This window comes from Alosa sapidissima, chromosome 6 (assembly GCF_018492685.1).
Source record: "Alosa sapidissima isolate fAloSap1 chromosome 6, fAloSap1.pri, whole genome shotgun sequence".
NCBI classification, from domain to species: Eukaryota; Metazoa; Chordata; class Actinopteri; order Clupeiformes; family Clupeidae; genus Alosa; species Alosa sapidissima.
The window spans coordinates 34,037,792-34,062,443 of record NC_055962.1 but is presented as its reverse complement, the minus strand read 5'-3'; the positions used below and the strand labels follow the sequence as shown (position 1 = coordinate 34,062,443).

At 46.1% G+C, this 24,652-nt stretch overlaps 1 protein-coding gene across 1 annotated transcript; it reads left to right on the top strand.

The window, feature by feature from the left end:
• Nucleotides 1-5,500: 5,500 nt before the first annotated feature.
• Nucleotides 5,501-7,742, top strand: sox11b (SRY-box transcription factor 11b). Its single transcript, XM_042095925.1, has one exon. It carries the CDS (start codon nt 5,654-5,656, stop codon nt 6,773-6,775), a length of 1,122 nt encoding a protein of 373 aa, XP_041951859.1. The 5' UTR covers nt 5,501-5,653; the 3' UTR covers nt 6,776-7,742.
• Nucleotides 7,743-24,652: the final 16,910 nt, after the last annotated feature.

The following is a 24,652-nucleotide window of genomic DNA, read 5'->3' as shown; positions in this document are numbered from 1 at the left end:
AATGTATAATAAAATTTCAAAAATGTGAAATCTAAAGCCAAAATGTTATCTTACATATTTTGGTTAAATTTGTAGTCAAAATGACTCTAGGAAATGACTTTGGAAATGTTACATATACCCACAGCTTCTGCTCATTAAGATTAAATGCCCTGACCTTGGTGTTGCTATGCAGTTTGCTTTGTTGGTTGGGCTTCAGGAACTATACTCACCTTAAATCATGACCACTCACTTTAGAGGTGAGACAGTTCTGACCCCGGAACCCTCCGTCGCTTCGACCGGAGGTCATCTAGAGCCCTGATGAATGACAAGAAGCGAGAGATTCTCTCATTCCCACGACTGAAAAGAGAAGCCAGTGTGTTGCCGCTTTGTGAAACCCAAGCCCTCCTCCCAACATGCCGAGGCATGATCAGCGACAACACTCCAAACGCCCAGGAGAACCTAAATCATGACCATGCAGCAGCCGCAGCAGGACATGGAAATGGACACGGATATGCTAAAGTGACCACGGCTCTCTCTTGTGCTCTCTGTCCTTCTTTCTCTTCTCTCTCTGTTCTCTCCATCTCTCTCTCTCTCCTTTTGTCTCTTGTGCTTTCTGTCAGTATGCTTCTCTCCTTCCATCTCTCTCTCTCTCTCTCGTGCTCTCTGTCCTTCTTTCTCTTCTCTCTGTTCTCTCCATCTCTCTCTCTCTCCTTTTGTCTCTTGTGCTTTCTGTCAGTATGCTTCTCTCCTTCCGTCTCTCTCTCTCTCTTGTGCTCTCTGTCCTTCTTTCTCTTCTCTCTCTTCTCTCTCTATTCTCTCCATCTCTCTCTCTCTCTCCTTTTGTCTCTTGTGCTTTCTTTTAGTATGATTCTCTCCTTCCGTCTCTTTCTCTCTGTCTCTTGCGCTCTCTGTCCTTCGTTCCCTTTCCCTCTGTGTTCTCTCCATCCATCTCTCCTTCTCACTCTGTCCTTCATTCCCTTCCCTCTGTGTTCTCTCCATCTATCTCTCTCTCCTTCTCTCTCTGTCTCTTGCTCTCTCTATCCTCCATTCTTTTCCCTCTGTGTTCTCCCTCCTGACCTTTCTCTATTCTGCCATTCTACTCCATTCTACTCGTCCAGCCGCTTTGGCCTTTGCCACCACACACACACACACACACACACACACACACACACACACACACACACACACATACACACACACACACACACACATACACACACACACACACACACACATACACACACACACACACACACACACACACACATACACACACACACACACACACATACACAGGAGGGAGACTAAACACAACAGGCATCAGGAATCAATAGTGCGAAACATGCAGGTGGGTGTGTGTGTGGCATGTGGATGTGGATGTGTATGTGTGTGTGTGTGCATGGTGGTGTGTGTCCTCAGGCAGGGTAATCCATCAGCTCAGACACCAGGCCTTCAGACTGAACACACACTCATTACTCCAGGTCACACACCTCTGAGACAAGCACACACACACACAAACACGCACACATGCACACACACACACACACACACACACACACACACACACACACACACACACACAGTCACTCAACCCTCAGAGACATGCACACACACAAACACCAAACCAAACACTCACACACACACACACACACACACACACACACAGAGAAGGGCCTGCTCCTACTACTACTGCAAAGGAAAGGTCGTCATACTGCCCCACATACTCAAAGCAAACATTCTTGTTTGTTAAAACCTGCTGTGTTGTATTGGGAACTTGTGGTCTGAGAGAACATTTGGACAAGCTCACATACTATCAGTATTTCAGTCAAACCTAACAGAGATCCCTAAAAGACTCTTGAGGAAGGCCTAGAGAGAGAGACCACTTCAAAGGAGCATAAATGCAATTCAAATCTACAAACTAACAGATTGTAAATCAATGCTGATGATATGAGTGTGGAGAAAATTAGTCACCAAATTACTCAACAGTGAGATACACTTGAAATACACTTGAAATGCAAAACTTTCCTCTCTCAGGCCCCGACTTGTCAAGCTGATTCAACAGGGCTGATTTTTACGAGCTATGCACATGGGTTAACATGAGCAGACACTGAATGTGGTGAAGAGGCAGAGAGAGAGAGCGCCCAGCTGCCAGCGGTGGTAACTGAGTCACTTGTTACCGAGGAAGACCTCGCTGGCCTTGTTTGAGCAATAGATTTGGAGAGGCATGGGCCAATAGAGTCTTTCTAATAGCCTGGGGTGCCATTCAGAGGAGCTCTGGCCCATGCAAATCAGTTGGGGTGATTTAACCCCACCCATCCCCCCTCATGTTTATGAGTGTGTGAGTGTGTGAGTGTGTGTGTGTGTGTGTGTGTGTTGGGGAGGTAGTCTGTTGATATTAATGACTGTAACCCAGAAAGCGTTAGAACTTGACACCGTCGGCACACCAGGAACATTGAATGAATATCCTCAGGTGACACGTCCTTATCTGCCTCTAATCGGATCTTGTGTCTCTCAGCTCATGCTTAATTGGAGATCATCAAACGGTGTCAATTAAACGAATTCAAATGTCCACTGTATGAGATGGTGAGGCATGGCACCTCACCGTCTGATGTAACCAAGAGAAAGACAACACTAAAATTGATAGCAGTTAATTTGATTAAAATGCTGATAGAGGGAAGGCTATAACGAGAAACCAGGAACACAAGTATCAGGAAAGATTCTGTGTTCTTTAGTGCTTATTTCATGTCTCCTGTTTCAACAGTATATTGTAGATCTTATATAAAGTGCATGCATACTGTAGTGTAGATCGTATGTGTACTGTATTGTAAATCTTAAATAATATACTGTATGTTATAAATGAGCAAAGACAATCCCTCTCCATAATGTTGTGTCAGAAATATTTCTGTTTCAATGATCAGTACTGTTATGACACTATTGAATTTTATGACACAGTTGAACAAGCATTTAAGAGTGGTAAAAATTAGATCCATGACTCTCCGAGCTCATTTTAGAGATACCCAGAGTCCTGTACTCAAACATGGGCACGCCAGAGACCTACATATATGTACCTACATTCTTCAACTAGACAGGCCCATGCACCTACATACTTCAACAACATTAACCATTCACTAGAAACTACAAGCAACACGTTACCACTTACCTAGTATCTTTCACCTGACAACAGGATATCAAAACCTCAGACCTGTATAGTGAAACACTAGCAGCACATCAAGCAAATAGATAGTGGCAGATTCTTTATTGTAGTAGTGTGTACTAACTCAACAATGGTAAGGACAGGGTGCAACAAGTGCTAAAGTGAAAGAACAACAGGCTGTACAAACTCAGAGGCCTCCAGCAGACAGACGGTGTCTATGAGGACTCATTTTCTTTTTTCTCCTGTGGCAAAACACACAGTCCTGTCTTCCCTCTCTCCCCCTCTCTCTTCCCCCCTCTCTCCCGCTCTATCTTCTCCCCTCTCTTGCACTCGTTTACAGCCACAAGAATGAGTGTCATAAAATAATCACCGGCTGGCGTGGCTTGTATCTCCCTGCCGTGGCGTGGGCGTTCGCACCTCTAACGGCTGCTGTTAGCGGCTCCCAAGGGCCCGAGACGACCCTCGCTCCAGCTTGGGTAATCACAGGCCAGGATGCAGTGCCACTCCGCTCATTTATGTGAATGAGTCACACACACACACACACACATACTCACTCTCTCTCTCTCTCTCACACACACACACACACACATACTCTCTCTCACTTCTTTCACACACGCACACACAGACTCGCTCACTCACTCACACGCATACACACACAAGTACACACTCATTCAGACTAACACAAACATCCACTCTACACAAGGTCTGACATTTGTCTTTTAGTGTTTGCAAAGGTAAGGTGAGGATCTGAATTTACATCCTCACCTTACCTTTGCAAACACTAAAAGACAAATTTATTCTACATTCTAGATATTGATCAAGTCTTAAGACACATTTAAATCAATATGATTAGATAGATAGATAGATAGATAGATAGATACTTTATTGATTCTCAAGGGGAAATTCAAGAACCATGAATTATGTGTGAGTGTGCGAGTTGGTATGTGATTCTTTGGCCCATGTAATGGTTTACACCTGCCATAAGACAATTCACAGGCTACATAAATCTTCAGTATCAACAGCATACATTTATGACAAGTAATTGATTTGAATATGTGTGTGTGTGTGTGTGTTTGTCTTTGAAGCAGCCCTCCAGACATGCTGATTGGTTGCATACCGGTATGTTGCTCACCTCTGGCTATCTATTTCTCTCTCTTTCACACACACACACACACACACACACACCGTCTCTGTTTACCAATGTTTACGGCTCATGTACCATAAAACTACCCACCACCAGACTCCCGTGATATAAAATCTCACCCTAACAGAAATCACAACTCAGTCACAACCAGGCCTGTCTGTCATTAATTACTCTTCACCTATGGGTTAAGGACAAATACATATTATTATTAAAAGTAATGCTTGATATATCCATCAATAACATCCTTCAAAGTAATGAAATGCAACAGTGTTTTTTTAAAGATCTATGTGCAAATAATGGGGCCACACACATGAATTTGGCATTGTCCATACACACAGCCATATTAGCTAGGTTAGCAGTGGCTAAACCAAGGCCAAATCTGTGTGTGTGCAGGTGCCTGATATAGCAGCTAATGGTGCTGGTAGGGAACTGCATGGCAATGAGGGTCTTCTACGCTCTTTTGTCGTTGTGAGGCTCACACAAGCACACACGCCAAGCTTAGAGAAAGGACATGATGCAGGGCATAAGAGGGTGGGGGAAAGTAGGCTATGTAGGTGGAGGAGGGGCAACAAGCCTCCAAGTGGTGTGTGTGTGTGTGAGTGTGTGTGTGTGTGCCAGAGGTCTCTTCAGACCCTTTGGATAGAGCAGACGGCAAAGCTCTTGTCAAGAACAAGAAAAAGTTTGCTCTTCCATTAGTCTAATCGCTTGTAATTAAACTACACAACTCTACATTATTGTGACGATTGCTAATGCAAACTGTAAGGCTGACAAGGCACTAGGAGTAGCCTATCTTGCAATGTGTGCACATAAATGCCAGTGGTGGCATGCAATGCCTCGCGAACAGTGCTAAAGCGCCACCTCGAGACTCGATTGATATCACCTCCCTCGCGATTAGATTAGTCAGATCAAACAGCTGTTATTGGAGTTATGGAGTCATTTCTTTCTAGGGATCTATGAAAAATGAACATGGTAGGGTTACAGTGTTCTGTAGCCTGCTGCATTTCGTTTCCACCCTTAAGAACCGGTATATATTTGATATGCTTGTCTCGCACACCTAGTCCAGACGGTCATAAAACCTATACCCATAAAACCGCCGCCCACAACCGTCCGTTGCTTCCAATGAGAGTTTCGCAGACGGTAAAGGGTTAAATGAGCCATCTGAGTGCGGGTGGGAGGGGAGGGTACACGCCATTGGATAAGTAGGGGTGACGTAACCGGCATGAAAACCTAATAACTACTTGAGAGGGCAGACAGTTAAGTTTGAAAGAGGGTTTGAGAGTGGGGTGTAAAGTAATCGCACGGCAAGAAGTAGGCTAGGTTAGAACGTTTTTCTCTGGATTACCCGAAACCCGTAAAGACCGAGCAACAGGAGACAGATGGTGCAGCAAACGGAGCACCGCGAGGCAGAGAGCAGCATGTCGCGGGAGAACACGGACTCCGAGGAAAGTGAGATGATGGCGTGCAGCCCGGTGCCTGTGAAGCCGGACTGGTGCAAGACGGCGACGGGGCATATCAAGCGGCCGATGAACGCCTTCATGGTCTGGTCGAAAATAGAGCGAAGAAAGATCATGGAGCAGTCCCCCGACATGCACAACGCAGAGATCTCCAAAAGACTTGGGAAACGATGGAAAATGCTGAAGGACTGCGAAAAAATCCCATTCATCAGGGAAGCCGAGCGGCTACGGCTCCAACACATGGCCGACTACCCCGACTACAAGTACCGACCCAAGAAGAAACCAAAGCTTGGCACTACTAAACCAGCCACTCAGTCTCCGGAGAAGCCCAGTAGCAAAGCTGCCAAGACTGTTGTCAAAAAAATCACTAAACTCAAAACCAGCAAGCAGAACTCTACAAGAGCTCCCCAAGACTACAGGTATGTTTTTAACAACTTAAAGGTGAACAAATCCATTAAAAGGGAACTTACGGACGATGAAGACGACGACGATGATGATGACGACGACGACGACGATGATGAATATGAGGAAGACTTTCCCATCCGGATTAAAATCGAGGAGGACAGAGAGCCGGTTCGACCATACAGCCTTGCCAAAGTCCCCTCCAGCCCGACTCTGAGCTCCACGGCGGAGTCAGAGGGGGCTAGCATGTACGAGGAGTCCCGGAACGCGAGTGCAGCTCCCGGCAGACTCTTCTACAACTTTAAGAACATCACCAAACAGGCCACAATGTGCCCATCGTCTCTCTCACCAGCATCTTCATTCAGGTCATTATCCGCCTCCTCAAGCTCCAGCGACGATGCTGACGACTTGCTGGTGGACTTCAGTTTAAACCTGGCATCCGGTGCTCTTGGGCCGGAGCTGGGAAACACGAGCTCAGGAAATCTGTCTCTGTCCTTCGTTGACAAAGATCTAGATTCCTTCAGCGAGGGTAGCCTAGGCTCTCATTTTGAATTTCCGGACTATTGCACCCCAGAGCTCAGTGAGATGATTGCTGGGGACTGGCTGGAAGCGAACTTTTCTGATCTGGTCTTCACCTACTAATGTTCAGGTTTAAGTTTATGTTCCATTCGTGCAGGGGGCGGCTGCCGGGGCACGTTGAGCACCCGGCGCCCTCTCCGCGGCATGGAGAGAGTTGCAAAGAAACTGGAGCTGGATAATTGAAGGGGACGGTACAGTTGCGAAAAAGAGTGACATATGTCACTATGACAGGGTTTATGGATTTGACAAGCGGGGCAGTCAGACTGCTGAGATGGAGCGGCATTCTTCTGTGTGTGTACTCCTGAACTATGCACATTCACTCCGAGGCGACTCAGAGACTGTTCAGGACGTTGCTGTGATAACTGTCACAAAATGTTTCTTTTTAACCGGTTCCGTCTCCCTCTAGTTCTGACCATTCTGAGCAGCTCAAACCGCTCCGAAACCCAGGTATGGCAGGAAGCATTTTGATACATAACCAACATACCTCATCTTTTTTAAAAAAAGAAGTAAACTATTTTCAGACATATTTTTGTACAGTTTAAAGGGAATGTTCTTACTGTGTACACAGTACGTTTTTCAGGCACTTCTACCCGGTTTTCCTTTCCTTTTATTTTCTGCATGCAAGGGTTGAATGACAAACCAACTTGCATCGGAATGCCTTGCCATGATTTTAAACTAGGCGTGTACAGTTGTAGATTATAAACTGCAGCCTCTCTGTAGGGAGGTGAAGTTTTGGGGACTTAGACCTCATTGCTGGTACTAGATGATTGTATATGTTCTGTAAAATAGTAAAGTTAGGAGTTTATGTATATTTGTGTGAATGGGTCCCACATAGCAGATGTGAAACTGGATTTTTGTTTTGCATTTTTATCATCTTAATGGCACATATGTTTGTTTCTTCATTATTTTGTGCAATATACCTTATGAGATGGACCATCTGCGTTTTGTAGCAAATGAGATGCGTTACATGTTGTCATGCTGAAGTCTGTATCTTGACAAAACCGAATAAATCAGCTGGAACTGATACAAACTATCGTGTTGCTGTGTATGCGGGGCATTGGGTGGCATAAGGTGATGTCAAATGTTGCATTAAGTAGGCTACATATTTTAGTTGATGTAGCTTGCATATCTGCATTACCAGGAATTATAACGGACAATTCTCAATTTTACTTCTGGGGTTTAAAAAAAGTGTGTCAAATAGCTGTCTGGTTTTATAACCCACTCTGCTGTTGTGGGTCAACCACCGTCTCCCCCGCCCCCTTCCGGGCTTGTAACCGCAGAAAAAGCGAGGGTGGGGGCTGCGTCTTTAAGAAATCAAACATCGCGCTGGTCTGAATGGTTTCATCTGATTGGAGGGCTTCCTTGAGCCGCAGACCCCACGCTGGCCCCCTCAACGTGTGCAAGATGAGTCGGCCAGCTGCCTCTCCTACTGAAATGCAAACTTTTTAATTGACTGAATGGGTTGAAATGAAGGCACAGACAGAGACACGGATGATATAGGGTGAATATGCAAATTCACGTAGAGTTGAATGCAAAACGGCATGCGATTTATTATCGGCTACAATAGAGCTACAAGTAGCTTGGTATGGTGATCTAAAATTGTAGGCTGTATTTCCTTTTAGCACTGCTACAAAATGCTGACGACACTAACCCTACCATATTTCTTGAATAGATGCCATGGTTTAAGTCTACGATGTTTCAAATGAACAATTGGAACCGAAGTTAATTTCGTCATAGTTTACATCCAACCAAATAAGTGTGGGCCCAGACCTATTATGATTTTAATGCCATGCTGTACATTAGTCACACGATTCAGCATCAATACACACAAGGTCACAAGTTTGACAGATGGGTCGCATCATTCAGTTCATAAATAGGCCTACATGTCTGCACTGCACATCGTTCCCATTAGCGTATTTCTTATGTAGCCCTGGTTGCAAATGCCAAGCAATTGAAAAAAGAAAACTGCGGCGTAAAAATAATCAGGTTCCCTCATAAGTTATCATAAGTCAGAATCTACTGAATTTGTTCACACGTATGGTGCCTGAAGCAGGACACTAACCTGGCTGTCCAAACCCGAGTCCCCGATGCCTCACTTTCGAGGTGTAGATCTGTCCGATTCAGCGCGATATTAACCATTCCTTAGTCAGAGCATTCCCGGACAGTGTTCCCAGGTCAGTCTACCGGCTAGACTAGCCTCTCAGCATTAGCCGCGTTAGCACACCACAGATATTGCATGTGCCATGGCATATAACGATGTTAATGTCATGCGCTCGGAGCCCACAGGTTGCTGCCACAGGGAGCAGAATGTCTGACACCATGCATACATTAAAGCATGCGGGAGGACAATGCTGCACACTGAAAACTATTCAACACATAAAAGTGGGTCTGCTGTAGTTGTTCTGCCTGGAGGATTCATCATCGAATTGACCTCACAAGAAGTTTTGCCTTCGCTGCTAGTGTGCCACTGCTTAAATACATACACACACACATACACAAAAGTACCAGTGTAAGCCAGGTAGAGGTAGTAGTTAACCCTTCCTCCCTCAAGCACCAAGTAGTGACAACAGAAACATAAAAGCAACAGCCTGAGGTCATAATTGCAACTCCAGCTCCAGCCTATGTGTCATTCTTCTCAACCCTGAGGATTCTTAAGAGAGGGCAAGCCTGGAAATTTGCTGGTGTAAGTATGCTAATTAAAGTAAATGTATACAGCTAATGCTGCGTCCAAGTATTGCCTATATCACCCTCTCTGTGTTTCTGTTACCACCGCAACCAAGAAGAACACATTTTTATATAAAGTATTGTTTTAACATTCTCTCACGTCTCAGTTCAGTTTCACTTGATAGAAAACAGTTGGTCAGCATGTAGGAGAGGACATTTGTCCATGGGCGTAGATTTAGGGTGGGACGCTAAGGACTAGTCCTAATCAATATTTTAAGATGACAAAATTGTCCCCACCAATATTTTAGCGAACTTATTTGTGCTGCTGATCATTCCGACAGCCAGCACAACAGTACAAAAAACGTCGTCATATGATTTGCTGAAAAACAGAGGGGGGGGGGGGGGGGGGAATGTTATCTGACATGCACGCTACAGTAGGCCTACACGCACGGAGTGTCAAAGCTACTTGTTTGCACCGGCAGTCAAGCGAGCGGGTGTGTTAACGACAACGGTAAGTTAGGGCTGTCTGCCAATACATAGCCTATCGCAAAAAAGGCCAGAGTAAAACATTGTGATATTCCCTTTGCCCTTCAGCATGTACATCTTTGCCCCTTTTTGTGGTTTGTAGATCAGCTTTGCCACCCCAAAATACGAAGCTTTTTCATTGCAGTCTAGGCAAAATAATTAGCCATACAAACTGGCAACTGGTGACCAGGCTTTCAAATGCGTATTTTACTGTGTAAAATAGCATTAGCTGTTAGGATATTACCCAGGATATTGTCACAGCTAAGCTAGCTTCTGTAATCTTTCAACCAAAGTTAGGAGTCATGTTGAATAAGGGTGTGCCGCACGGACAGTCACATAGGCTATAAGTCACCATCACTGACTGTTAGGCTAATTGGGCTACCAATCTTGCAGTCGCAATAAACAATGAATCCGAGACATTTTCCTATTCCTATATTCTGTGAATGTAGCCTGCACAATGCAAAGAAATAAAAGATAAACTGGTGCATTTCCATACTCATAAATGAACATTGCAAGACACTTATCTCTTCTATGATCTCATCCCAGAAAGTTTTTCTTTGACTTTTTTAACATTTATTTTTATCTAATGACATAGCAAACATGCTGAATTGAATCCACATATCCTTGCACTTGCGAAACTATTTTTCAGCATTCACGTTCCTCTTAAAGTGACAGGCACTCAATTAGATTTACACACCAAATGTGATGATATAGACAAGTGTAGCCTAATAATTTAAAAATCAATATGATGTAATCAAATTACTAAATATGTTTAGCTATTAGTAATCATGTAGATCATAAAATACTATAAATAATTATCAATATAAATTTATAGTTTATATGAATTCCAAAATATGAAAAAGAAACCTATGACAACCATCACTTTCTATGTGTGTGTGTGTGTGTGTGGAGGGTCAATCAAATTCTATGATTACCACTGATGTGAATGATCTCACAAATCACACAAACCAAATCAAATTTTAAAAAATCGCAATAGTATCGAAATCGAGATTCTTCACTTGCTATTGGTATTGAAACAATAATGTTGGTATCGTGACAACAGGAGTTGTGGATGTGTCCCTACCAAAGCTGAGACCAAACCTACGCCCTTGCATTTGTCTCTGGAATCTGTTCACTCCAGGTTTGTGTTTGATATATAGCCACCTGGACTGGTCATTTTTAGAAGAGCAACACACAGGCCCCACTGCTTGGAGTGATGCTGCAACTCATAAAGCCAGTCCTACTGGATGCAGATCAAATGGCTCAAGTTCTCACATGTGGTCAGACAGCCACCAAGGACTGCAGACTCGAGGTACGTACTGGACAGAAGCTCTGTCAAAACAGGAAGGTAACATGAGTCCTCGGCTCCTCCACTCCACACTACTGATATTGATAGCGGTAGGTAGGAACTGCTCTCCCCCTATTTGTAGCCCACTATTCAGGCAGCCCATGCACACACAGGGGCACAGTCATGATATCATGTGCACACAGCTGAGCAATACAAAAAAAATCACTGCATATGGACTGCATATAGGTCCATATGTTGCAGTTGCAGTATGCAAACATGCACGCTAAGAACAGGGTGTTTGGCTCTAAGCCAACATGCATTTGTAAGTTTGATTATACAATCTCATACAGCATGCCCTACACCACCCACCCACCCACCCCCCTCCCTCCAGTATCCCAGAATGTTCCAGGCCATGCAGGCAGAGTACCGCTGTTCTCCGTGTCACTGGATATAGTGTCTGCTGGGTACGTCATGTTGTGGTGACCTTTTAAAGAGAAGCATCAGGTGAGTGACCACTGACTCAGCTCCATCTCCTCCGCCGTTCTCTGACTCAGGCACGCACTTGCACAAGGAGATGATGGTCGATCTCAGTCACGGCGTCTCACCTAAGGGCACTAACTGTTCACTCTTAACGCAGTCCCTAGTGTGTGTATCTTAGCGTGTTAGCTTAGCAGCCAGCTGTGTGTGTGTCTGTGTGTTAATTTCACCCTCCCCCCTCTCCTAACTCACACACTACACATACACACACACACACACGGCCAGCCCCCTTCTTGCGGAGAGTGGAAAGGTTAGCCAGGTTACGTGGGTGACCCCCTTGGGGGAATGGCTCTGATTTGAAAGTCGATCCTGACCACCCCCTCCCTCTCCTTCTGTGTGATTAGCACAGGAAGCGCGGGGTACCACAAGGGTCAGCTGTGATGAATGAAACGTTTGCAGTCTCTCGTTCTCTCTCTCTCTTTCTCTCTCATTCCCTCTCTCTTTCTCTCTCTCTGCTCTCTGTTTTTCTCCATTCCTCTCACACATTCCATTCGTATTCCCTCCCTCCGTAGCCATCTTCCTAAGTTTCCAATCCTTCTATTAAAATCGTTTTTTTTTTTCATTTATAAATAGCGCCTTAAGTTTATAGTTTATAGTTTATTTCTGCGCTCCTGTTCGATGGTAAGACTACAGCGCTCCACCTTGCCTGGGATTGTGTCTCGGGGAGAGTGGGGTCTCCTGTTACTCAAGCCCTGGCCTGTTAAGCGTCCTACATACTCGCCACTCCCGACCGGTAGCGCCGTAACCATTTATACTCGCGCGTGGTGGTCGCGACACTAGTTGCAATATTCTCCTGAATTGGCATTGGCCTCAATGGCAGTAAAAACTACCGTCTGTGATGATACTTCAGACTTCAGTTGCTGCTATTCACAACTACCATCATTACCATCTAGCTTCCAAGGTTTGTGCAGCTAGATAGATAGATAGATAGATAGATAGATAGATACTTTATTCATCCCGATGGAAATTTTAGCAAGTAAGCTAGCTGGCTGGTGCTGAGAAATGAGTTTGTGTAATTTCCTGAGGTGGAAAGAGATTTTTTTTCAGGTTCTTAGATATCCTTTGGTTGAAAATAAATATCTTTGTTACCTTTTGCTGGATTATTGGCATGTCCCTGGGTCCTAGGTCTTTCATCTTAATTCCCTCTCTCTGGTAGCTTCATTAACTTATCCAGCAGACTATTTAAAAATCATGAACTCTCACTGGTAACCTAGCCAGGTTAATTTCCCTCTCTTCTCAAACTGACTATTCAAACATGTTTATTTAAGATGTGGGCTAGGCTATATGAAATCCTGAATGTGGTTGATGTCTGTATAGAGGCACGCATGCTCCCTGATCTTGGCTTCAAGCTCATCCTGCTTGTCGCGTGCATCTGAAAAAAAATCTCCTGTGCACGACCTGCCTGCGCGAGGCTGAGGAAATGACGCAATTTTGACGTCACATTGTTGCGCTACCGGTCGGGTGCTGCGAGTATGTAGTACGCTTAAAGACTTACGGTACCGATCCACTTGCATGACACTTCATACGCATGGGGTCGCGGTGCCTCCCCTCGTTCAGTCGTGTGTGGGCGTTTCGTTTAAAATGTCAGTTACCAGCTCATACTCAGTTCGTTTTAACGTATCTTAAGTGTTTTTCCACAAATGGACCACAATTTTAGGCATGTACTTAACAGTATACAAACCATTAATAGCCTAAACAAACAATGCAAGCCATTTTGAAATCCTGTTTTATTTAAACTACTCAATGCAATCTCAAATCCTCACCAGAAACACCAACAGTCAATATATTCATCCAAATCCTAGTTTCGTTTGTTTTATGGCCTACTGGGTGGTCGTGGAAGAGATCGTTAAAACATTATTTGTCTTGTAAGCGGAACCAAAGTTTCATAGGCACTGTTGTGGTAGTACAAAGGACCTACAACCTCGTGCTTTCATTGGATAGCCGCCTCGCGTTCAACGGATTCATTTGCATAAAGCTGGGCATCGGCCAGCTTTTTGACGCGCGACATTATTTCAAATGCAGCGCTGCCTTCCCGGAATGCTTTGCGGGCGCGTTAAAGTCGCTTGACGTCACCCATAGGACTAGAGTGGAATGCGACACAACAAAATGAAGTGAAGTACAAGTGGATCTGTACCGTTAGACCACTGGAAACCTGACAGTTGTTCATAAGCCTCGTCTCATCGTGGGCTGGCGGAGACTCCCTGGCGGGCTAATGTAACGAGGTCAGCAGGATAGAGCCTGGTGTGCTCAAATCATTTTCCAACTTCAGGTCAGGTACATCCACCAATAGTCTCAGTTCAGCCTTGTTATTGTGGCTTTTCTGAACCATGGTCTGAGTAATCAGGTGTATAAATCTCTGTGTTTGTGTGTGTTTGTGTGTGTGTGTGTGTGTGTGTGGTGTGTGTTGGTGTGCTTTGAGAGGTTAAGGAGCTGTTCGTATGCTCTGGCAGGATGTATGTTTTAATCCCGTTTTGTTTGGGTCAGACTCTGGATGTAGCCTGGCCTCGGCCTGCCTACGTACTTCCACTCTATTTCTTTTCCCTACTCTGGATGTGGGCCTAACATGATAAAGGCCTTAGCCCAGCAGATTGGCAGATTGCTGCTCAGTGTTGTCAGGAGTTCATCTCCCAGTTGGGGGCTCCCCAATCCTCCAGCCGCTTTTAAGCCCCTACTGTCCCGCCACCCTCAGTCAGCAATCCCCCCCTAACCCCCAACACACACACACACAGACACACACACCCCTCCACCTCTTTTACCCTCTTACCCTCCTGACCAAAACCTCACCAGGGACCCCTGCATCTGAGTGAAACATGGCACGGTGATAGAAATCTTTGCAAATGCAAGTGCACATATGAGGGGGGAAAGACATGACAGGCCAGTTGTGTTCAAACTGGTGTAAAGGTATAGGGAGGCAGGGTGGTGTTCCATAGACAAGATGGTTAAGATATCTGGCTAACTGCACAGAGTGATACCTGAAACTGCTCTTTCTGCTGAAGTCTGTGTTGTAGATTTGATGTGTGTGTGTGTGTGTGCGTGCGTGTGTTTGTTTGTGTGTGAGTGTGTGCGTGTGCGTGTATGTGTGTGTGTTTGTCTGTGTGTGTGTGTGTTTGTGTGTGAGTGTGAGTGTGTGTGTGTGTGTGTGTGCGTGTATGTGTGTGTGTTTGTCTGTGTGTGTGTTTGTTTGTGTGTGTGCGTGTGCGTGTATGTGTGTGTGTTTGTCTGTGTGTGTGTGTTTGTGTGTGAGTGTGAGTGTGTGTGTGTGTGTGTGTGTGTGCTGTATACGTATGGATATATGTGCTGTGCTTTAGATCATGTGAGGGCAGAGGAGGCCAGGCTGGCGTGACTGGGCAGCTCTGATCTCCATGTTCCCACATCACAGCAAGGGAAACAGCAAATCAATGCTGGACAATAGAGTTCAGTTTGACCTCAGCCACGGTGTCCACGTGGTTACCATAACCGCATCTCACCCAGGATGTGTCTCGCCTGGGATGTGTTTAAGAGGCAGCTGAGGTGTGTGTGTGTGTGTCTGTGTGTGTGTGCTGGGAAGGATTAATAAAGGGGCCGGATTAATCAGACCTTTCCAACCCCTTGTCCACTTGCCCCCTCCACCACACACACACACACACACACCCACACAAACACACACACGCACAAACACACACACGCACAAACACACACACACACACACACACACACACACACACACAAACACACACACACACACACACACAGCATTGGCACCATCTAAACAACATCCATACATAGACCAGAATGTATTATGGAGAAAATGTCACAGACACTGTACAATACCTTGGGAGATGATGAAGAGACGGGCCATCTGAGCATGCTCAAACAGTGTCAGTTCTGGCCATGTCTCTTATGTGAACATTCTGGGGACACAAAACTGACAAAAAACCCTCCTATTTACTATTTACAGGATTCCATTTACATTCTGTGTGAGTATAGTGTGTGAGAATAGTTCCAAGTACGGTATATGCTTAGAAAATCACTGTGAGTCATTTCACATTGGTATTTGTACATGGCCATTCTATACTATAGACATGGACATTCTGAGGACACCTTAAGAGACATGCTAATGCCAATTGTTGCTAATGCCAATACTTATGTTGTTGTTTTTTTTATTTATTCTTGGGCTTTTCTAAACTTCATCGATGGAACAGTGTGTGGGGAGTGGACATGGTGGGAGAGAGATGGGTTGTAGAACCAGCCGCTGCATATGTGGTATGGCTGCCCCATCCTGCCCTGTACCCCGCTAGTATGACTGCCCCCCACGTCGGCTCTGCGGGGGTCAGTCCAGATCGATGCTGTTGAGTTTACACAAGGCAGGTTACACAAACAAGACAAAGATAAGGAAACTCTTGTTTGACTCGACTGTGACTTGGAGAATCTTGAGTGATACAGATGAACTATCAGTAAGTTTTCCCCAAAAACTGTGATAGCCGAAAGCCGTCAAATGATTTGAGAAGTCTGCAGTCGTGCAAGACTGGTCCGTCTGACTTCTGAACCCTGTCTAGATCCATGGAAACGTGTGTGTGTGTGTGTGTGTGTGTGTGTGTGTGTGTGTGTGTGTGCGCGCGCCTGCGCGGGGGCCCCGGTTGCCCGTAGAACGCAAGCATGTGTGTGTGATTTCCCGCCTGGAGCAGTACTGTGCCCTAATTGAGCTCGTTGTGTTTACACTGAAACTCTGTCAGGTCCAATCCGGGCTCCAATCAAGGAATCGGGCTCCTGGCCAAGAGAGCTTCAGAGGCCAGGTTAACATTGAGAAGGCACTCCTTCTCCCCCCAAGAGAGCTTCAGAGGCCAGGTTAACATTGAGAAGGCACTCCTTTTCCCTCCACAAGCCATCCATGTTCTAGTCTCCGCTGCCCCAGGCGTATCTTGAGAACGTCTCCAGTGCAGGGCAATGAATAACTAGGTGTGTCCTAAGGGCCCGTGGTCTGGCTGTCGTGTCCTACCCCAGGCCACTGTGAAGTTTCCCCATCCTGTCGCTCCATACTGGAGTGTTTAATTCGGTCCAGACCGTATCCCTTGCCTGATCAAAGACGTGCTTTATGCTACAGCAGTCTCCGCTTGCCATTCGTCACAGCCTTCTGGTGTGGCGGGAAACAGCCTACAGCGAAAGTCTCTGTCTGTCCAAGTGTGATGTGCTCATGGGGCGTCGCAGTAATGCTGATTGTTTTATCACACACACACACACACACACACACACACCATCCCTCACGGATGATGTGCGAGTAATTAGCAGTCATTTCGTGTACCACACAAGTAGCATATGGGACTCTTCTATATGAGCTGCTTCTGGTGCCTGGAATGAAAATCGACGCCTTTAGGAAGTTCCATCAGGGCATACATGCGCTAGTTAGACTGTCAGAACACTTTTAGGTCCTTTTCATCTCTAACAAAAGCTTGTTGCCCTCTTGAGGAGTGTGCTTACGAAAACGTCATACTCATACTGAAGACTGAATGAAAACACTAAATCACTAATCACATCTTCTTTATTCCTTCCTTCTGAATTTTGCAGAGTAGTACTAGTCATAAATAGAACAACATGGCCTGTTTTTGTGAGGTGTTTTGCTGGATATTTTATTAGCGTCAGGCTCACACATCAGTCCTGGCCAAAAATGAATGAGGTTTGCAGGGGCGCCGCTAGATAATTTGTGCCCTATGACAGTATCAGTGCTGGGCCCTTAGAATCATCCCAAGTCCCAACACCACCCCCCCCCCCCCCCCCAACGGTGCCCCCGGAGGGTAGCTTGGCAGCTGATGGTGGTAGTGGTCAGAGAGCTTGGTCCAGTCTCTAGTGATGAGTTGAGACTATAGCTGCTTTAAGACATAGGTGTAAGTCCGCATGTTCTGCGGATATCAAGAGGTTGGGCCGTATATCTGAACAACACATCCCTACATTTGGAACCCCTGTAGGGCTTTTACACTGCTCACCTCCTAGTATTGTTGACGGTGTGTGTGTGTTTAAATGCGCTCTCTGTCTGAACGAAGCGAAGAACATGCAGAGATTCTGTTCCTGTGCGTCGGTGTCGTTCACACATAATATCCGCATAACATCCACATGTAAGCATTCATATCTGAATCGCCTGAAGGGTCGGACATCAGTTTGACAAAGATCCGCATATAGTGCAGAGGACATGTCTGAAGGCAGTTTATGTGGACAGCAACCCCCTCCCAGCCCCCTAACTCATCCCTCTGGGTCACACCTCCCCTGCTCACACCTCCTGGTCCTAGTGTGGCTGGACTCACCCCCGCCCCCCCTCCTCCCACAACAAACACTGATAAGCTCTTATATCACCGGCCCCCCTCCTTCCTGCTGATGTCATTGGCTGATAACAGAAGAGAAAAGCTCAGTTCCCAGAGTTCTCATGCTTAGAGGAAGGGGTCTCAGGAAGTGGAGATGTATTTAGGCTCTTTTAGTTGAAATGGAAACACTAAACACTGAGAATAGCCCAGTCTGCTGACTGTCCATGAAGCAGTGTTTACTGTCAAACTAATCTAATCCCTCCTACAAAAGAAAGCATCCAGCAAAAGGAAACCAGACACGTTGTGTTAAGCTGGTATATTAAAGCTCTCTGCCAGTCAAAATGATCATGTTAAGAGCTTCCAAGCCTCCATCTTTATCCTTTAATGGGCGACAAAGGGAAAATCCCAGAGCTGATGAGATGTCTGGATCTCTCTCAACACGACTTTTGTGTCTGGGCCGGTTTTAGTTTTGTCCTTGTGGGCCCGCAGGTTGTTTGTCTTGTGCTCCTGCGTTAATGGAGAGATCTATAGCTCCTCTCCTTCCCCCAGGCCTCTTAAGAATCACAGCGGGCCCGAGGCCATCGATCGCATTGATCAGCAGCTAGGATGCAGCTTTGCTCGCCGACTCTCGTTTCACTTGTACTCCTCTTCCTCCTCGTTATTTCTTCCTCTCTCTTCTAACTTGTCCTCTCCTCTTTCTATCCTCCTCTTCAACTCCTCTCCCTCCTCAACAAGTCATCCCTCCCTCGTCTCTCAGAATATTCTGGAGACATCTCTTCCTCTCCTTCTCCTCTTCAACTCCTCTCCCTCCTCAACAAGTCATCCCTCCCTCGTCTCTCAGAATATTCTGGAGACATCTCTTCCTCTCCTTCTCCTCTTCACCTACTCTCCCTCCTCATCAAGTCATCTTTCTTGTCTCTCAGAATATTCTGGAGACATCTTCTCTTCTCTCGCCTTCACTCTCATTTAAACCAAATGTCATCTCACTGACCAGTCCGTCCATTTCTCATCTCTCAGACTGATCTAGAAACTTCTCTCTCTTATTTCATCCTCTCTACTCCTCCTGAAGCAAGAGCCTCCTCTTCCATTCCATGCAGCCCTGGGTCATCACTCTCTCGTTTCTCTGAGCACTGTGTTGTAGGTGACATTACCCGGTGGTGAGGTGTGTGTGTGTGTGTGTGTTTTACATGGCGGCTACGAGCAGGGATTAGTTATTCTCTCACCCAGCTGCCAGTGGGCCGAGTGGAGGGACAACATGGCGCAGAGGTGATTTAATCTCGTCAAAGCGTATGATAATGCGCTCCGCGGGCAGACAGCCAGCAGGTGGTCTCTCTCCAAGTTGGTGGATGTGTGTGTGTTTGTGTGTGTGTGTGTGTGTGTGTGTGTGTGTGTGTGTGTGTGTGTGTGTGTGTGTGTGTGTGTGTGTGTTTGTATGTGTGTGTGTGTATGTGTGTGTGTGTGTGCCAGCCAGCTTGGCACAGCCCAGCGCGTGGCAGGGAGGCAGGCAGGCAGGGAGGTTCCAGGCCAGTGGCGTTCAGGTGCTAATAATGATTGAGCTCGATGAGCTGGTGGCGTCGTGCTCATGGGCACCAGGTGCTCTGAATTTGAAGGACGGCAGATCGTGAACAAAAGTGGCAAACATGCCCATAGCCACAGGCACAGGAACTCAGACACTGCCAAAAACATACACATTCATGTTTCTCCCTCTGACACACACACACACACACACACACACACACACACACACACTTTATATGCATGCCCACATAGATACTGATATCTATGGAATGTAGGCAGCCACACACACACACACACACACACACACACACACACACACACACATTGTACCTACATAATTAGATTTACTGGAAGTGTGACATCTCCCAAAGAATGATGAGATTGAAGCTCCCCAGCCACTGATCCTACATGAGGATTCGGAGGGTATATTTGATAGCGCATACTTTCATGCCATATGCATTTTATTATGCTGTTGGCCTTAAAGCAACTTAACTTAAACTCGTAACAGAGTGAACAGCACTTCTGCATTCGCTTTGCGACCCTCTATCGCCTATAACCGCACTATGCAAGTTTGCCAGATCAGGTAGCGGATCTGTAGTTCGATGGAATGAGAAGAAACTACAAATTTGACTTGCTCCTGATGTTGCGATACATCATGCTTTCATACAACATACTCTACATTGTAAGTGAACATCGTTGTTTCCAAAGTCGGTGATGGATAAGCATGTGTGTGACAGAGGAAAAGTGTTTTGGTGTTGCTTTATTCACAAGTTGGGCTTAATGGTATTCCCTCCTTGTTGTTTCGTCCAGCCTGTCAGAAGGCTCTGTTGCATGATGGGAATTAAGTGGTCGTCTGTCATAGCACCCACTCTCATGTGCAGAGTGAGCTTCAGTTCTAAAACAACATGAAGCCTTCAAGTTGCTTACAGTTGGTCTTCATATATCAAAATGTCTAAAAGCCATGATTGTGTAAATGTCATGATGTATTGGGCTACTGTGTCCTGAATATAGTATTGTGCATACGTAGCCTGTCTTATTATGTTTCTCTGTGGCTTCTCCCTTCAGCCGCTGCTGTTAGCCTGTTAGTGAGCGGGCTAGCTAAGGCCAGCAGGGTGGTGGTGTGTATGGGGCCCCCATCTGGCCATGCTCCTGCTGAGCTCATTAAACTGGGCAGAGTTGATTTGCCTGGAAATCCAAAAGATCCTTGAAGGATCTGGTGCCTTCCCGATAGGATATATGCAGTAAATATTTACCCACTATTTTTGCTTTTCTCTCTTTTCTCTCTCTCTCTCTCTCTCTCTCTCTCTCTCTCTCTCTCTCTCTCTCTCTCTCTCTCTCTCTCTCTCTCTCTCTCTTTCTCTCTCTCTCACACACACACACACACACACACACACACACACATACATATACTCACACACACACACACACACACACACACATACATATATACAAAAAAACAAACACACACATGTACAATCGGAATGGATTTATAGCTAATTGCACTCAAACGCACACTTACCAACAGAACGCACACACATGCATAGACACAGCTATTGTACACACACACACACACGCACACACGCCATTGCCAACACAACCACATGCATGCAGACACACATGCACTAGAGATGCGCGGCTCGCGATTACAGCCGTGGACTCCGCAGTTAAACCGCGGATCGGGCGGATGACGTGAAGAAATATCATATTTTAATTAAATTCGGGCAGGTGGCGGTTGAACCAATCAAACGCGTCACCCATATACATTAAAACAACCAGCGGATGGCGGGCGGGTGTGGTTTTGAAAATTGGTCAAAAAACGTTGGTGCGGATGGATAAGTTTTGCTATGCGGTTACGGTTGAAATAATAGCCCATCCGCGCATCTCTAACATGCACATATCACCACCATGTTTCACCTACACACACACACACACACACACACACACACACACACACACACTTCAAGCACAGCCCCATCCCACATCATCCCAGAGAGTGCCTCAGTCATTAAAAGCTGGTTAGAGGACCTTGGCAGCTGTTAGGATGCAGGATCCCATCTGCTGACAACAGACAGAGGCCACACACAGCACCCTTAAACCCAACGCTCACAGCTCAAGTTTGTTTGTTAGTATGGAGGATGCCTGTGTGTGTGTGTGCGTGTGTGTGTATGTGTGTGTGTGTGTGTGTGTGTGTGTGTGTAGGTGGTCTGAGTCTGGCTATCTGAGGACTGGAAGGTTATCTCAGACAGCTATAATTAACATAGCCAGGCTCTGACTAGGACTTTCTCCTTTCTAATGTCTTACGTATTGTTTGCAGGAACACACACACACACACACACACACACACACACACACATAAATACATAAAATGTGCAAACAGGCATAAACACCTCACTCATGGACATGACTTATATACTGTATATATAACCACACACACACACTATGCATTTCTCTCTAAGGAGTTTGTGACCTGCACAATGCGCTCTGTGTGTGAGCCACTAATTGGAGCCATTTTAAAATCAGACACACACACACACAGACACACACACACACTCTGAGCTGTCAGTCTGCCTTCCCACCCTGCTCTCTCTGCCCATTTCTGTCTCTCTGCCCTCCTCCTCCTCCTCCTCCTCCTCCTCCTCCTCCTCTATGTCACTCTCTCTACCTCCTCCTCCTCTGCCTCACTCTCTCGACCTCCTCCTCCCCTACCTCACTCTCTCTCTCTGCCCTCTTCCTCCTCCTCCTCTACCTCACTCTCTCTCTACCTCTCTGCTTCTCTGACTCCCTCGCTCCCTCTCTGCAGAACACAGGGCTCATACGTCCTAATGACGGAGGTTTTCCAGAGCATGTCTGAAGTGGCCTCCCTCTCTCTCTCTGTCTCCCTCCATCTCCCTGTCTCTCTCTCCCTCCCTCCCCCTCTCTCTCTGTCTCTCTCCATCTCCCTGTCTCTCTCTCCCTCCCTCCCCCCCTCTCTCTGTCTCTCTCTCTCTCCATCCCCAGTCTCTCTCCCTCTCTCTCCCTCTCCTTTTCCATCATGCTCATGCATATTCTCTTTTGTGCCATAAACCTATTTCTGCCAGTGGCCCTTTTCTCTGTTATAGTGCTCAAAAGTCAGAACTCTCTTCTGCTCTCCATGACCTCCTCATCCCTCTCTCTCTCTCCTCTCTAGGACCCTCCCTCTCTCTCTCTCTCCTCTCCAGGACCCCCCCCCCTCTCTCTCTCTCTTTCTCTCTCTCTCTCTCCAGGCTCTCCCCCTCTCTCTCTCTGTATCTCTCTCTCTCTCTCCTCTCCAGGACTCTCTCTCTCCTCTCCAGGCTCTCCCCCTCTCTCTCTCTGTATCTCTCTCTCTCTCTCTCCTCTCCAGGACTCTCTCTCTCCTCTCCAGGCTCTCCCCCCCTCTCTCTCTCTCTCTCTTTCTCTCTCTCTCTCTCCAGGCTCCCCCCCTCTCTCTCTGTATCTCTCTCTCTCTCCTCTCCAGGACCCCCCCTCTCTCTTTCTCTCTCTCTCTCTCTCTCTCTCTCTCTGTGCGCATGGACTGAGTGAGTGGGCGGAGCCGGAGCGTCTGTGAGTGAGCGTTGTGTGAGTGAGGCCGCTGTGCCTTTTCTTACCTGTTTTCTCTTTCTTACTTTTTCTGTATTTTTTTTTTTTTCCTTTGTTGTTTGTTTGTCTTGTATGTTTTTGGGTTTGTAGGGTTTGGGGTTAGTGGAGTGCGTGTGTTTTTGTGTTTTTACCTGGGCGTCAGCTCCTGGTTTGGAGTATGGCTGCCTCAGGTAACACTAGGGGAAAGTTTGATTGTCTCACGCGGCAGCATGGTATAAAGACATCCTCTACCGCCAGCGTAGAAGAGTGTAGCCTGGCAGTAGGTGAAATGGTTGGGCATGACAAAGTTTTGTCTTCTGCTCGTATGAATCAAGCAATCGTTTTGTTCCTTGAGTCCGTGGAATTGGCCAACTTAGTGGTTGAACGCGGAGTAGAAATTGATGGTATTTTTAACTCAGTACTCCCTTTGTCTACCCCATCTAGGAAAGTAATCCTTTCAAACATACCACCTTTCATTAGTGATGACATTCTTGTCCAGTCTCTATCCCGCTATGGCAAATTAGTTTCCCCGATCAAGAAGATCGCCATTTCCACGAAGTCCCCACTTTTAAAGCATGTGGTATCTTTTAGGCGATATGTTTACATGGTTTTAAACAACAACACAGATGATCTTGATTTGACTTTGAATATCCAGGTTGACGATTTCAATTATGCCATATATGTCACAAGTAATCTGATGAGATGTTTTGGTTGTGGTTTGACGGGTCACCTAGTGCGTGCCTGTCCAGAAAAGTGCACCAATACTACCGCCAATGTCAATGGTCAAAATGAGAATACTGGGGAGGGACAGTCTGCCAGTGATGAGGCGTCCACAAATGGTGGAGGCTGGGGTGGATGGTGATCAGTCACCAGGGGAAGGTTCTTCTAATGCCAATGCACCTGAAGTTAGACCATTAGATCAGGATGTGTCTGATGAGACAGTAAGGAACGGAAAAGAGGGGGCCGAGGCTGAAGCTCCAGAATATAACGTTATGCATACTGATAACTCGCCGAATTCCAACGTACTAGATCTTTCGGAGGACGCTTGCGGGGAGGATAGTCAGATCATGGAAACGGAGGAAGTTCCCTTTAAAGTTCCAAAAGTTCTGAAGAGGGAAAGGGCTCGAGCTGAGTCTCATAGAAAGGTAAAAAAGAAAGATCTGGTTGTTGACGTTAATTCTACTGATGCAGAGAGCGAGGGGGAATTTTCTGATTGCAGCCTAAGGTGCAGTCTTCCCCAAAGCGGCTATACAGGACGCGAGTACACTGTGGAGGACTTAAAAATGTTTCTGAAGCAGACTAAAAATGTTAGGTGTGTTCTAGTTGATGAATGCTTTCCCGATGTTGAACAGTTCATCGCTAAAACGAAGCTGTATATGGCCGAAGGTAGCTTTACTAGGCAGGAGGTCTACCGTTTGAATAAATTTCTCACAAAACTTAGATCTCTGTTGAACGCTGATAGCCAGTCCACCACAGCCCCTGTTAATTCCCAATGAATATGTTCTTTTTTTTCACTTTTTCCTTTATACTTATGAGTGGGTTTCAAATTGCTTCGCTTAATTT

Coding starts and splice junctions, on each gene's coding strand:
- sox11b (XM_042095925.1), top strand. CDS start 5,654: ATGGTGCAGCAAACGGAGCACCGCGAGGCAGAGAGCAGCATGTCGCGG.